The sequence below is a fragment of the Choristoneura fumiferana genome, chromosome 13 (genome assembly GCF_025370935.1).
Source record: "Choristoneura fumiferana chromosome 13, NRCan_CFum_1, whole genome shotgun sequence".
Taxonomy (NCBI): domain Eukaryota; kingdom Metazoa; phylum Arthropoda; class Insecta; order Lepidoptera; family Tortricidae; genus Choristoneura; species Choristoneura fumiferana.
The window spans coordinates 18,051,707-18,068,655 of NC_133484.1; the positions used below are offsets into that span (position 1 = coordinate 18,051,707).

A 16,949-nucleotide genomic window follows, 5' to 3' on the forward strand; every position below is an offset into this window, starting at 1 on the left:
GAGACAATGAGACAAGGAAACGTCAAATATGTCAAATCGTACTTATACGATTTATGATTAAATTGGCCTAAAATTCAAAAAACATTTTTAATAAAAATAAAAATGCTTTAATTCTAAAAGATGAAAATATACATATAATGAACTACATTTTGAGTGTTTCAAAACTTTCAAATGACAAGAAGCCTCAAAAGTGTCACATCTATGGTAGTTAAAAAGTTAATTTTGTTGTCTTTGGCTACAATATACTTCGTTCCACGCAGGGTACGTTTTCAATTCTTTTTTTTCTTGACTTCAAATATATAGAAATCCGATTATAGCACATTGCCACGAAGCGTGATATCGACGTTAGAGTACGTATATCGGAATACAAAAGTTTTGTGACTGCAAGCAATAGAACGAGACGTCTGCAATATGTCTGACTATTTGGAAATATTTTTAGATTTAGCTTAGCGTAATACTTGTGGATCGAACAGATTTAAAGGTTTATTTTAGTATAATCAACACTATGAAAAGTATTTGACAAATAATAATCGGAGGTAAGCCCCGTTAGTGCGCGTTAACAATACAATGTATTCATTTCTTTCTTCCTCGTACATAATGCTGGACTTTTTATGTCTCAATGGCCTTTATCTCGGAGTTTTGTTTTCTTTTGTCCTCTGTTTGCACTTTAAACGAGTTTGTGTTATACGACAATGTGGATTTCGATTCTGGTAGTTTATATAGAGTTATTTTGTCCTACAGATCGATAAGGTGAGGAGTTTCGACGGAGATAGTGACGGTCACGGGCCGTATGAGAGTATTGTGTGTGGTGGCTAAATATGCGTGTGACGATCGTGCGCAGTGTGTCGGGCTGACGGCACGGACACTTATCGCGCTGTGCTGATTGAGTGCCGCGACCCGCCATGGAGCAGCTCGTGCAGTGTCCCGTGTGCACGCTCTTCCTTCACAATGGGATGACCTTGGAGTCCCATCTCGACACTCATCCCAAGGACCAAGTCATCAAAGCTTTGTGCACTTTGTCAGCTAACAATGTGGGCTTTGGAAGTAGGACTTCCACACCAATGCACTCAGAGCGCTCCTACAGAAGCAGGTCCAGAACACCCGCTGAGGACAGCCCTCGGTGGAGCAGCTCACACCGCAGCATAGACAATGAAAGATACTGGCGCAGGACCCCTAGCCGGTCTTCTAAAACACCTGTATCTAGTATAACCAGGAATGCAACACCATCTGATGTGAGAATAGGAGATTTAAATTTTGAAAACAACTCTAACAATGCTTCTGCCAACCATTACCCTGGGTTACCTTTTATGAAGGCTGATAAGCCCAGTCAGCCGTTTATCCAAAACCTACCTGTGCCAGAGTTTGATCAGCAGTACATTTATTACCCTGATCAGCAAGAAGATAAGGAAATAAAGTATTCCCGCAGCGCTGAGTACAGTGCCATAGACAACACAAATAATGTATTTACCTATAACATGCCACCTTTGGCCCCCGGGGTCAAGCTACAGACAGCCTTGTTGCCAGGGAGTTCTCGTAGAGGCAATGATTTAGTAAAGATACTACCCAAACCCAATAACATATTAGTTAAGACAAATATGGGAGGGGTGCAATACATAACCCCTGGTGTGAAGCCAGTGCACGTAATGGTACCAACAGCTCCTACTTTTGTACAGAAGAATGTTCAAAATAACATGATTGTGTCTGGGAGTATACCAACCACTCAGATCCTGGAGCCGAAAACTGTAGCCTCTCCATGCACCTCAAGCAACAGTCAATTCAATCAACTTACTTCAGGTACTTTCACCCCTGGCACCACTGTGGTGACACAAAATTCTCAGCTTATCTATCGTGAGATGGTGCACAATATTGATGGCAAACCCTTCATCACCAGCATGCCAGCTGTTCTGAGCAGTCATGACAATGTCACTAATGTTGCTGCCACCAGCTCTATATACCAGAATGTCATGGTTGTAGACCAGTTTGGAAATACATCATGTATGTACACAACCCCTCAACCGATTTTGTCTAAGCCATGCAGTACACCACTGTACAGTGATGTGTCAGTTAGCAACATTGAAAAATCTGTGCCCAACAGCATGGTAACTGACCCAAACAAAACTCTGATTATTGAAGTGGGTCCTATAGTGGCACCGACTCCCATTGACGCCTGCACCACTACTAGCACCTCACAAGCTTCTCAAACTGTCTCAGAGACATCAGTAACAACTGCACTGCCAGAGAAACTGTTGGAGAGAAATGAGAGCAGGAATGACACACCAGGACCTAGCAAGGGACTCAAGATCCTTAGCAATATAAAGGTTGAAGTCCCTGTGCAGCATCACAAAAATTTGCTCAACACTGTAGTAGATCTCACTGGGTCACAAGAACCTGAGTATGCAGACAGGTCTGCCTCTCCTGAAAGGATCCTTCCAGATTTTGAAGACAACAACCACAGCTTATCTAGGGATTGCATGCAGCCTTCCGCAACTAGTAATGATAGTATAGCATCAAATACATTTTCTGTGATAAAAAATGTTGGGAACCCTCCCTCCTACAAGGACTCTGTTTCCAAGTCTTGTGTAGTAGATAATAAAATTGAAAATGAATTTACAGACAGTTGCCCCATGCCTGACCTCATTTGCAAAGAGAAACCCTCTATTTCACCTTGTAGTGAGCTTTCCGAGAATGGGGACAATTCTACAGATAGGATTTCTATATCTCCTAAGCCAGAGATAGCGCCACCGCTTATTGAAACAACTGTAGAAAATGCAAAGCCTGCACCGCAAAAACCTCACAGGAGTATACCCTTAAGACTGAACAATATCTATGTCAAGAAGCATAAAAAGATTTTAGAGATTAAGAACTCTAAGAGTTATTCGGTGAGTCCTACTAAAGACTCGCAGGTCGAGAAGTCGTCGCCAGTCAGACCTCCTGAAAATTTTACTATGAATAAAATTCATAGTGTAGATGAGAATAAGGACAAGACAGCACAACTGCAGACTGTGGCTGTTGAGGTTTTCAATGATAGTGACACTCATCATGAATTTGATGCTGATACTGAAGAGCAATCAATGGATATTGAACCAGTGGCACATTCCAGCATCAGCCACTCTACCCACTATTCTGGGGTGAATATGGTCCAAGTTAAAGAAGAGATCAACACCAGTAATGAGGGTGGTTTTAGCAACGGCACTGGTACTTCAGACCGTGATTTGACGCCATTGGAGTCTATGCGGCCAATCAACGTCATTTCTTATGGGAATCTAGCAGCTGATGACTTTGATGACGAGTCGAACCACAAAGAACTGCTGGAGCTGGAAGCTGCTTCTAAAAATAACAAGTTTGTGAGCATGATGAACGAAAACTACTTTGGAGACAACATCTATGCCGACTACTTTACCCCAGACCGCGTAGAATCCTTCGACGCGGCCAGAGAATCGGTGGCTTTTCCTAAAGAAAGTCAAAAAGACGGGCTGTACATTTGGGGGGAATCTTCCCAGAAAGATTCCGAGTTTGTGCTGCCTAACTTCATTCATGAGAGTTATAAGATAGCTGAGAGCAGTGGGGTGGAATATGTGGAAGTTGGTGAGAGGGCTGATGCTGAGGGGGATACGTGCGAGAGGGACAGCAAGGTGGACGTGCTGAGCGATGGAAGGAGTGAGAGCGAGGCGCCATTGAACATATGTGCCGATGAGCGGATGCCGCCACGCGGGGAACTCAGCGGACAGGAGAGCAATGGCGACATGGAATCGCCGTGGAGTGGGGTAAGATTTTCATCTAATATTCTTATTATCAAAATATTCCCACCCTTCACCCATCAGTTAACTAGCTTTTGCCCGCGACTTCGTCTGCCAATTCCCATTTACTGCCCTATAAGAAATTCCCAAAATACCTACACTCATAATTTTGTATGGTACCTATATACATATATTTAGTTCTCATTTAAGCTAGAAACACACTGACGCCGGAGGCGGAGCGGTGCGGCGCGGAGCGGAGGCAGTGCCGGTTGTAATATTCAAGCTAACGTGAAAGAGGGCACACAGAATACGCTTTTTTCCCGCGCAGTGTTCTGTGTGCCCTCTTTCATGTTAGCTCGAATATTACAACCGGTATCGCATCCGCGCCGCGCCGCACCACCCCGCCACCGCTCCCTGTGTGTTTCAAGTTTTAGCGGTAGGTGTAGTATTACTTCGTCTAATAAAACCGGCCAAGAGCGTGTCGGACACGCACGAAATAGGGTTCCGTAGCCATTACGAAAAAATTAAGTAATATTTTTCTAAGAATAAAATACAAAATATCCATAGGACTAAAACTATTAAGTACTAAATTAAAACAACTAAAACTAAAACTTTACTTTTTCTAAGGATTTCGTATTTTGACGACAGGATGGCCAAGTGGTTAGAGAACCTGACTACGAAGCTTGAGGTCCCGGGTTCGATTCCCGGCTGGGGCAGATATTTGTGTGACACACAAATGTATGTTCTCGGGTCTTGGATGTTTAATATGTATTTAAGTATGTATTTATCTATATAAGTATGTTTATCCGTTGCCTAGTATCCATAGTACAAGCTTTGCTTAGTTTGGGACTAGGTCAATTGGTGTCAAGTGTCCCATGGTATTTATTTTATTTATTTTAATATTCCAAGTTTAGATATATTTTATACCTTAGGCTGCTATTTACTCTTAAACTACTAATAATTCTCAAGAAAACTTAACCGTTATAATTTTCCTTGTAAGTTTGATATACTTACTACCATCCTGATTTTTTTCAAATTTTCTACCCACTGGTTTAGATTTTAGAGGGGGGCGGGGGGACGCCCGATTTTAACGAAAATTTGCACTTTAAAGTTGAATATTTTGCAAACAGTTTGTCTTAGCAACCCCCTAATGGTTTTTAAAGACCTATCCAACGATACCCCACACTACAAGGTTAGATGAAAAAAAAAAACACCCTCACTTTACGTCTATGGGGGAGGTACAGTCACCAGCACCAATATCTGACACAACAAGCGTGCATAAATATCTGATACGACTATTTTGCTAGGGCCGGAAGGACGTGTCAGATATTTTTGCACGCTCAGTTGTGTTAGATATTAATGCTGGTGACTGTACTCTAAAAATATTTTTTATTTTTTATTGTGTCATTTTGTCGGACAGACAGACAGACAGACATGGCGAAACTATAAGGGTTCCGTTTTTGCCATTTTTGCTCCGGAACCCTAATAAAAAGCAGCTTGTCTAAGTACCGTCTAAGTAGCAAGTGGTCTATAAAGTAAGTAGGTAGTCCTAACTCGTGTTTGTGTCAGAAACTTATAAAAAAATTAAAAACAATAAAACATAGGTTAGCGTTGCGTCAAGACGTGAAACGCCTCAGTCACCGCAAGCAATAGACGAATGGAGACGGAATAGACATTCGGGGAACTTTGCTTGCTACTTAGACCATTTGATACTTAGACCAGCTGCTTTTTAGACGAAACAATACTAACCCGGTCCCGACTGTTTACTTTAAGTTACTAGGTCACTAGGTCATCTGCATTTTACATTTTTTCAATTTATCTTTTTCGTATATGCATTTGCAATCACTTCATTTAATCGTGAGCAAATCTGTTGTCTATCATTACGAGTTTTTACATCTTTCCAATGCCAAAGATATAATCATTCAGTGCTCACAATTACTAGTAGTCTTTTAAAGGCCATTACACACGCCATTTTTTCCGCGATACATTGTTGCAGTTGCAATATGCCGTGTGCTGGCTTATGCTCTCTTCAAACCGGTAGAAAATGACGTCATGGTTTCTTGGAGTCTGTTCCAGTTTTCGTTATAATTTTCTTTTTATACTTGTACAGTCGATTAACTTGTGAGTAAAAAATTGATAAAAAATATCTGAACACGCTTCTACGCCGTTTATAATAGAGTCGTGTTTTTGATCAAAAATTTGAACTTGACCAGCGGCGTTTTTAGCCTATGTAGCGCCCGTGTGCAATTATTACTTTAGCGCCATCTAGGAAGCGCGCGGTCAAAATGGAATAGGTACAAAGTGCCGCGGCCGGCGCCCCTAACACCGCTGCGCCCGTGTGCAACGCACACCCTGCACTATAGGTAAAGACGCCTCTGAACTTGACTGTAATTAGCCGTCCGCTCCAGTTTCGCTCGGCGAAAATGAGACTAAATCTACCCTGTCAGGCGAGTGTGGTATCTCACTCACTTTTTTATGGATTTTTTTTATACAATTTCTTAGTCTTGGATAAAGCTTTTGAGGCATTTTTCTTTCAACAAGTGATGCGCAAACATACGTTTCTTCAATGAATTTTTATTTATATTTATAAAATTATAGTTTTATTAACAAAATTACTTTTTTCAATTTTTCAGTTGTCCACTTATTTAAAAAAATAAAATATTTCCTGACGCTATTTCACCACAAAAAATAAGTAATATTGTTTTTAAATATAATATACAAAACCTTGTGGTAAAACCGTAAAATGGATAAAAAGTCAGATAAGTAATCTTTGTTGTTGGATCCAATAGAAAGTTTTATTGTAGTTAATGTAATTACGATTTTTTCCTCACAAGATTTTGTGACGTTTTCCTGACGTCAAGAAATTTTGGATGTTTTATGTAGTTTATGTTTTATGATCTCGTCCTTAGGGTTAATAATTTCTTGACAAAACTGATTTCTTGTCAATTTCATGACGGGACAACTTTTTAAGTAATACTCATCAGTCAGACCAAAATGATGGACTAAACTGACTGACGCCACTGGCCAAACGCCAGAATGAGCGTGTAACCGAAGTCTATAGCATCAATAATTTATTTATTTTCAAATTCCGATATCTGCTCATTATATTAATGACCAATAGTTTGTACAATAATTTTTGAATAATATGCACTTTTCTCTTAGGGCAGTTGTACAAAAAGAACAAAATTATGGAATGTAGAGATAAAGGACGACAATTTCTGTGTAAGCTAGTGTCCGTCGAAATGATTCGTTCCTGATTCGTCATATTCCCTGATTCGACACTTTCCTAACTGGTCATATTCCTAACTCGTCATATTCCTGATTCGTCATATTCTTAACTCGTCATTGTACAGTCAAATGAAATTACGAACACGTGCTTACAGTCGGTTAGGTTAAGGTTTTTTTTATGACCACCCATAACCGATGTAATAAGTGCCCCGAATCGGTTCTGGGTGGTCATAATAAAAAATAACCTTAACCTAACCGACTAAGATTTTGTCGAATAAAAACTTTGATCTGTTTCTGGCACTGTATCATGGTTCTGATATCATTTACCACAGAGGATTTAAATATTATAATTAATTTTGTGCAGGCAAATGTACATGGTGTGACGAATAAGAATATGACGAATCAGGAATATGACGAGTTAGGAATATGACCAGTTAGGAAAGTGTCGAATAAGGAATATGACGAATCAGGAACAAATCGTCGAAATCCGTTAAACAGGCGGCACTACAATAGCAAGTGGGTACATTTTAATGGAAACTGTTATGATGATAATCACAGTAATCTCATACCTACCCTTAAACGAGCAATTCTTGTAAATTTATGTATAGGTATTTCGGGAATCTCGGAAACGGTTCTAACGGCTTCGTTGAAATTTGCTATGTTGGGGTTTTTGGGGGCGAAGAATCGGTCCAGCTTGGTCTCATCTCATTTCTGGGAAAACGCTACCTACTAACTTTTTTAACAGATTACGAAAATTCAACCATCCACGTTCTCTGACAGCAGTTACATCAAGATATATCTAGCAAGTTATTTCAGGCATTTCCTATTTTTTACGGCATTTGGAGGTATTTGGATTTTTTGACATGAAACTGACCCATGGTTGACACCTATCTCACAAAGTGCAGATGACGCCAAATGTGTATCTCATTGGTTCAGTAACAGCCTATTCACTCTAGCCTTGAAGAGCCTTAGGAAATACAGACGATGGGAGCGAATTCCATTGTTTACCGCCAAACCAGATTTAGGGTCACAGCTCATTACAGCCACCGGGCACCCGACCAGCACCGCCTCGCTTCGAGCGGTTAGTATTCTTCATATGGATTTGTATGGGTATGCGCTCACTACATCAACTCCGTAGCGTCACCGGATCGCCTGAATCGCGAGGTTGACACGCGCGGACGGCGAGGGGACCACTCGGTGACAGCCCGCTGCTGTCCCGCCATAGTGACTACTAGGAAATTCGTGGACCACGCGAGGTCCACTCGTTGTCAACGCGGCGTCTACCCGTGGACCACCTGTTGACAGCGAGTGGACGCCGAAAGTCGAGGCGGTGCTGATCGGGACCCGGACGGCTCTAATGAGTTGTGACCTTTAAGAACACTTGCAACATTCCCCTCGTATGAGATTATTTTCATACCTCTATATTTCATAAACTAAATTTATTGATATTTCAAGTGTGTCAGTTGGATTTAGTTTTGTTTCATAGCCAGACTTGTCGTTCATGAGGTGAATAAACTCTCAGTATATTGTCTTTGTTGCAGTCCATTTTTAGACTTTGAAAAATGAAACTCAATGACGCGGTACTAAGGATCATTTTGTTTCCAATTCCATAGACTATTATGCTAGCGTTTATTTATGTTATGAGAATTAAGCACTACAATAACACAGGATTAAACACAAGCTTAATTAAAAAAAAATGTAACAGGAAAACCCGCCAAGGGCATGTACCATTAGGCTTACTAACATTAGGTAAACTGACAAAGGAAAAATTACAATCAGCCAACCACCACTAGCCTCTGTAAGCGTAGTCGCGACATTACAATAAAAAAAAAACAAGTATGCTACTATGTATATTTATGTGCGGTTAAACATGGTGCTCGAATAGCTTGTTCAAATGGCAAGTTTAAAAAATATAAAAGGCGGCAAATTAAACTATTAGTTAGGTACTCGATTACCTAGTAGTTATTTTAATTTTAATATTTCCTCATATTGTTTGAGAAAAGCACTATATGATCCACAGCCAGAACAGGGTTTGCTGGACTTGTTGTATCTACCCTAAACTCGTCCATCAATCCCTTACTTCATGGCGGTTGGAGTAATGTCCTATTTTTATTAACTATTTTACACCCAAACCACAGAATAACTAATAGTATACCGCCCAAACTAAGTATCGGCCATCACAACACATCTTTACTTAAAATTTCATCAATATACGTCTGGTAGCTTTTGAATAAAATGCCTGTGACTTACGGACGGACGGACAGACAGGAAGAAAGTGTATGGGTTCCGTTTTTGTTATTTTGACTATGTAACCTTAAAATGTGAAAATTTCAAAGAAAAAAGTTCGATTTATCGATATTTTGATATTTGTTGGTAAAATATACGTAATAGTGAACATTATCACCAAATTTCCAGTTCAAGGGAAAGTAAAAAAATGGTTTGGTATACATTTTTGTACAAAAAACTGACATAGGTGGCTTCTTCTCCGATATTGTTTAAATCTAAAAATACAGTTTTTATCTACTCAATGAGTTCTAAACAACGATAGCGGAGTAGCAAAGTAAAACGCTGTAGTCCCAATTATCATAATTAAGAATGCGATGATTAGGAATACTTACATATATGTACATAAATATATGTATGACCCTAAATTCCAGATGTATACGGAGGTGACGCCAGCAGAGCCCTACGACCTGATCGCGCGAGAGAGCTGGGTGTCAGATGGCTCTGAGATCGACACCAGCGAGAAGAGAGATAACCTGTGAGTACCTTTTTTTAGCCTAAAAAAAAAATTAGGATTTAGAAGAAAAAAGCATTTTTTGCAAAAGTTATAAAAAAAGTGATTTTTTAAGACAATAGCGGTCATTACTAATTTCATGATGCAAATTCGGGTTTTGTTCCCTAAAATCAAGGTACGCGGAACAAAACCCGAATTTAAATCATAAAATAAGTGATTTTTTTGATTTATTTTCTCATACATTTAAATTTTATGCTATAAAACGGAACGCGCTCTAGTTTAAGCAATCGTTTGGGCTGATAGCTTCTTCAGCTGCCTTGAAAAGAGTGATTCCCACCATTAGTGTTGATTTAGAAACTGTCTGGGAATTGAAAAGGCTGGAAAACTATTCCTTGACGAGTTTGTATTTGGCACCCGGTCACTGAGAGCCTGCTCTGCTACCCTTATCAAGTTTTTTTTTGATAAGGGCGGCAAATTCTACCGAGTGTCACGGACAAGCTTATCAAAGCATAGTTTAAAGCATCGGAAAAATCATTCAAGTCACATTTTAAATCAAATTATTTAATCGTGCGATCGTGCTAAACGTGTCTTCCTCTTTTGACCTCTACAACTCCCGGTCTGGTTCTTCGCGTAGGTACACGTCCAAATCGTCCAACTATCTCTCTGTTGGCCTCTTCATGGTCGCTGACTTTTCGCCGATGTTCACTAAGCGTCTCTGTGAGTGTACCTCTCAGTGCCGTAGCTAAGTAACCAAAGGCCCTGGGGCAAAAAATAAGTAGGGTCCTAACTAAACTATTTAAAATCGTTTGTTCCGTTTTCCTTGTGTTTCGAATTCGACGTACTCCAGATTTGTCATTTATAGTTGTTAAGTCAGAGTCCGACCTACGCCACTGCCACCTCTAGGTGTATGGCACAGACGTGTTCAGCCCTTTATTTCTATTTATTTCGTTTTAGGACAATAAAGAGTATAAACAAACAAACAAGCCCCGTCATTAAAAAAAAAAATAGAAAAAGTCTTATTGTATGACTATGATATACACTATACATACATTATTGACGTTGTTACAAGTCTGAGTCAGACATAATCTGCCCATTGAAGCATACAAAACATTAATACATACATTAATTTCAATGTTAAATAAATTAATAGGTTCCTATCCTAGTCATCAAAATCGGCAAAAAACCCGTATAATTGCCGAATCTGCTTACAAATTTTTGGTTGGGGTGTGACTTGTGGGGAGAACCGACAGACGGACATACGAAGCGTTATTGCCCAAGCTGAGCTCAGTCAAAAATTGGACCGACAGTTGTAAGTATACAACAATACAACCTGTCGGTCCTTGAAAAATAAAACATAAAAACATGTCTGATTTCTTTTCCGAAAGAACTTTTGTTGTTAGCCTCTCATGGAGTCAATCTGCTTCCCGCAGTGAGTGTCCCACATGGCATGGTACCTATAAAACTATGTGTTTGGTTTTCTAATGCTCGAAAGTTTTTTTTTTTGTATTTAGTAAGTTTTGTCGGTAAATTGGTGAAACATTGTGAAATTAGGGATACAAACAATTAAGTAAATATTCACGATTCACTGTAAATACAAAATTTACGAATTCATTAAACATTGATAACGTAAGTTCCGGTATCTTTGAGTCTATTATAACTTTCGACAGAGGATGTGAGGCGTGGCAACATGGGTGTGTTAGCTTAGCATTAACACACCTACAAAATGCAAAATGCTGCTACTAGTTCACTATACCAGCTCAGCTGCTAGTTGGTGCTCGCTTTGTACATACAAACTATTGCGAACTAGAACCGACAGAAAGAATTCGTTTGTCGATTTAATAAAAAAAAATGAGGTGTGTTTCGTGGAAAATTTCGAGCAAAGGGTCCCGAACGCATGTCATGTGAGTATTTACTTTTGAGCGGGCTACTTGCTGGCTGCACCTGTATTGCCATCCGACCTACATACGTACCAAATTTCAAGTCAATCCGACCCCACTGAAAGTCTTTTTTTGTATTTTTTATTTCAACTCCAAATTTGTTTTACGGGTATCCCGTGAAACCATATCGAAAATACAAACTACGTAGACGACAGGCTAGCAACCTGTCACTATTGTACCTTTTTTTGTCAAATTTTAACCTAAAATTGCTAAAAGTGGCTCCGAAGTCGTAACATTTCGTGTGCTCTGTCTACCCCATTTGGGAATAAAGTGTGTTTTTTAATAACGCGAAAGTAATCGTTACAAAAACGTAAATAATGATACATACTATCATTTACCTGTTCGTGGCTGATTTTTTTTGACTGAGTGAAGTTTAATGTTTCGTGTTTTGTTTCATCAAACAATCAATGACTTATTAAACTACATACAACGTTTACCCAACCGAAGAGAAAAATTGTGCGTATAAGTTTTATGACAAAAAAATAAATAAGTTGCTTTCAAATAACCTCTTTGTGAAAAAAAGGTACTGGCCACCAGTGGTGAAGCATCAGATATTTCCATGGTAAAGCCGAAGCAAAATCGTTGTCCTATTTTGTAAATATTGGGCAAGCCCGTGGGAATCGGGCTCTATAGACGCTTCGCCACTGCTGGCCACAAATACGATGTTTCTAGAAAAAAAAACCGTACTGGCCACAAACGTGCTGTTTCTAAAATAAAAAAACAGATGCTGGCCACTGAACTCGTTGTCTCTAAATAAAAGAAAACAGATATTAGCCACTAAACGCGCTTTTTCTACAATTACAGAGAAGAAGACCTACCCAAGCCCCGGCTATACACATGTTCAGTATGCCGTGCGAAGTTCACCTCGCTCAAGGAGATGCGGTCGCATAAGGCGTTAGCGCACGCCGCGCCGACGTGCTCTGGCGCCTCTTACAGCCGCCTCGTCACCGCTAGAAGCATCAAGAAGGAGGAGAAGACAGATGTTATTATGCCAGGTAAGTGGGAATTGGGGATGTTTTCTTAGTTAGACTAGAAGTATGAGATATGTATAGTCTATGATCGAATAATTGTGTCGCCGAAATTTGGATCGCATACTATTTACTTGGCATAAAGTTATAAAGCAGAATAATATTTTACTAATGCTTTACTTGTAGCAGTTCTAAGTTGTAACCTAACCTTCTTTATTGATAGCAGTTCATTCCTAATATTATGAAATGTTAATTTTGCTATAATAAATTCGGCGGAAGTTACATTTTGCCACATACAATTCGGCGATATTAGTATTCTGCTCTTCAAAAATTTGCCACATGAATATTATGCGACATAACATGACAATTATACTAAGTATACGATTATGCTAAAGTATCATTCGGCTAAACATTTTTCTGCAATAACTGTTATGCGAAGTGTATTTCGGACAATCGATATTATGCAAGATCCATTAACTGTTGTAGGATGCCTTTGAATTACAAATAACACTGTATGCTTCACCGCTAAACTTAAACCTTTCATTTCAGGCGCAATCCTCCTCCCAGACTCAAAAGAATCGATAGCAAGCACGATGCTCCAAGTATACGACGCTATAGAGTCCAAGCCAGCAATAGAGACCCTCATCAAGCAGGAACCCAAGCGGAAACGGAAGGACTTCGTCTGCCCGACCTGCAAGGTGGACCAGGGTACGGAGACGGCGTTCCACGCCCACCTCAAACTGCATCCGTTGGAGTGTCTCACTTGCGGGAAGTGTTTCTTCAGGAGAGCCAATCTTGCCTTGCATCTGAAAACACATTCGGGGATTAAGAATTTCAAGTGAGTGGTTGTTTGTGACTTAAACTGATGGGGAATTTGGATTGTTCAACCGCTGTCTTAGGTACCAATCATACAATATTAAATATATTGACCCGGATAACTCACGTCTTAAATCGAGTTTAGATCGACATGTTTCGGGCTAATCCGTAGCCCTTCGTCTTCGGAGCAACGCGACTCAGCCGGGTCAATATATTTAATATGAGTGAGTCTCACGGTAGTTTCATGTGTATGATTGAACACAATCATACAATACTCGGCGAATGATAATGTATTCGAATTTGACACCCTATTTTTACTTACTAGCTAGGAAAAATCTTGTTAGCGCGATTCAGAATGGTAAGACTTTAGATGCAGTTACATCTATTGGTATATAAAATCAACATAGAACGAAACATTTTACTGCTATACATGGATATATTCTGTTTCTACGGCAGGTGTAAAAATTTACTATGGATGGGCAACCTTTCGCATGTATCTATCAATGTCATTCTAAAACGTGTTACAACAAGTTTTATTGTCTTGAGTGACCACTAACAGCCCGTACTTTGAAAATTTCATTTTGTACTAAGAGCAAATGATAAAAAAGTACATAGGAAAAAATATATACTTCTTCAATGTTTGTGTTTTCGACTGCCGTAGAAACAGAGTATAGAACCACGGGTAACAGCATTTGATGAAGGTTATTCAACAGTACTGTGACATTGTGGTGCTCGATTGTTTTTTTTGTTCGAACTTACTGTTGCCGTTTGCCTCTGATGGCTTTTATAGCATTCCGGAGGGAGGGTGAGCTGTCAGGTAGTTCGCTTAGCAAGAGAAATTTTAACTTAGCATAGCATACCATAGGGTGCTTCTATTGAGCTGATCTCAGACTTTGGATATATGCGAAGGAAGATACATGCAAACGAACGATTTTTTATGCTACATCGTCACGTAACAACACAATGTTAGTCCTGGCTACTGACTGAGAAGAAACTACAAGAAACTTAGCCAGGTGTTGAGTTCTGATAGGGAAACATTCCCGGAATGTGTCAGTATATTTTCCAGCATTAACTGAGCCTAAAACGAAAGGCTCAGCATAGTGCTTGGGGTTTGGTCAGTCTTATTTGTTTATCCCTGTGGTTGCTTTGACAGACCCAGTCCTTTTCACTAGATGGCGTTAGGAGTCGCTACAGTATAATTAAGTGAGGGATGTTATATTTTTGTAGGTGCGAGGTGTGCGAGAAGAGGTTTATGACGCGACAGAAACTAATGGAACACCACAACACCCATACGGGTCGCGCGCCGTTCAAATGTACAATTTGCGACGATTCGTTTCGTCGCTACTCAAATATGGTGCAACACAGGTAAGCATCGACCGCCTATATACTTACTTCGTTTTTTTTAGCATTAAAAAAAGGGTAAACAATCTTGGCGAGTCTTTTTATTGAAAAACGTTTTATAAAAAACAGTATCTATTACTTATGATACCAAAATAATGTAAATGATCATAATATCCTTGCTAATTGTTACATATGTGCTGTGATTTATTTTTCAAAAGTGTTTTTCAATAAAAAGACATGTCAAGATCGCTTACCTTCTTTCTAATGCTAAAAAAACGAAGTATAAAAGTCAAAGTCAAAAGTCAAAATATCTTTATTCAATTTAGGCTATAACAAGCACTTATGAATGTCAAAAATAATCTACCACCGGTTCGGAAAAACCTCTGTTGGGAAGAATCCGGCAAGAAACTCAACGAGGTATATTTTTTTTAAACAGATTTACAATATTATTAAATGATATGTATACATCACAAGTATTTAACACAATTTTATTTTTATTTTAACACAGTAGGTTCGCTATTTGAAGGGATCGCTAATGCGGATCGGAATTATTTCCAAATATCCCTGTCCATGAATGTATAGTATAAAGTGCTGCACTCTTATCGGCCAGTCCGGAAAAATCAATGATGTACTTTTTATGAATTATTGCCTACTGTTTCTCTCTCTCTCGCATATAAATTGCCGAAACCAAAGAAACTAAAGGTACTTCCGGTTGTCCTAGGGACTTGAAATTTGGTACGAAGGTAGCTCTTACAGCACATCCAATAAGAAATATGAAGAAAAATGTGAAAAGACTAATAAGTTAATAGTAGATTATTGTCGTGGCCTGGAAGTAGGCAATTGCTGGCTGAGTATGAGTATTAAACGGACGAGCTTGCGAGTCCGTTTAACTTATACGAAGCCAGCAATTGCTATTCCAGCCGAGACTAATATAAAGCTTTTCTCAAAAATGGTGAATAATTCTGTAATAGAATAAACTTTTTCTCAAAATATATAAAATTTAATTTTATTCCAATATTTTTCTTATGCTTTCCCGCCTTTTTTCATTAAAAATAAACTGCAGGTGTATTTTTCCACCGAAAACACCACAAGCTATTTCAGGCACAATAGAAAAAGTCCCGGAGTTCCAACAAAATATCTGATACATCTGATACCGGCCATTAGACTTGGCTGTATACGACTTGTGCCCAATAATTCCATGGCCATTTTTACTTAAAAAAAAAATGTGACTGATTGCAGGCGCGCTTAATTATTTATTGTCGAGCTAGCGCGCCTGCAATCTTTTTAACTTTTTAATTTTTCGCTGACCATAAACTATGCACTTCACCTTTTGATAAGTAAAGAATAATGTCAACTTTTACGGTCATTTTTGAGAAAAAACAAATATTTGCCTATTGCAGAGACCGGCACCACTTCCACAAAAAGGCGAAGGTCCGCGACTTCGTGTGCCAGTGCGGCGCCGTGTTCCACTCGCGCGCCAAGCTGCACTGGCACCGCGAGACCCACGACGACAAGCCCAAAGCCTGCCCCTACTGCAGCGACAAGTTCGTGCACGCGGCCTCGCTCACGCGCCACGTGCGACGCACGCACAACGAGTACTATCTCAATGAGCGCAGCCGCCACAACAAGCAGAATGTGCCGTGCCCCGTCTGCAAACAGGTCACTACACTCAACAACTCAACTCAACTCAACTTTCATCAACTTTATCTTCCCGCAAATTCTATTTAACACTGGGATAGAGGAGAAGAAAAATAACTCGCAGTTGCTTCTTCAAAAATCGATACATTTACCCAATTGCTTTAAATTTCATGCGCTCTGTTCACATCGAAGCTCATCTTTCAGCGAAAATCCTTCATAGATCGCTGTTATCGCTGCGGTACTCCGTCGTCCTCTGAAGCGATAGCTAAAACATAAAAAGTACACCGACCGCGCCTAACTCCACCACTTGTGGGGACTGTAACTTGGTAAGAGCTTAGGTAATGGGGATCTACGCGCGTGACTTTAAACTCATATCAAATAAACAAGGTTATTCTTCAATTATTTAGATTTATTGTACAACTTGGTAGAACTTATAAATACACTAGATGAAAACCGCTTCGCTCGGGTAAAATGTGACTCATAATATATGTTGAAATTTTTATTGCAGTAAAGACTGTCGTACTTATCGATAAAATCTGACTTATAT

The 16,949-nt window shown here is 39.5% G+C and overlaps 1 protein-coding gene across 1 annotated transcript in view; it reads left to right on the forward strand.

Moving 5' to 3' along the window:
* The first annotated feature begins 350 nt into the window (after positions 1-350).
* The window catches only part of LOC141434223 (uncharacterized), a 29,951-nt gene continuing 13,352 nt past the window's right edge, over positions 351-16,949 (forward strand). Inside the window, exons 1-7 of the mRNA XM_074096594.1 lie at positions 351-536; positions 742-3,764; positions 9,623-9,726; positions 12,444-12,634; positions 13,157-13,445; positions 14,651-14,788; positions 16,165-16,423. Of these exons, the coding sequence (XP_073952695.1) occupies positions 903-3,764; positions 9,623-9,726; positions 12,444-12,634; positions 13,157-13,445; positions 14,651-14,788; positions 16,165-16,423 (3,843 nt within the window). The 5' untranslated portion in view covers positions 351-536; positions 742-902. The remainder of the gene's footprint in view (positions 537-741; positions 3,765-9,622; positions 9,727-12,443; positions 12,635-13,156; positions 13,446-14,650; positions 14,789-16,164; positions 16,424-16,949) is intronic.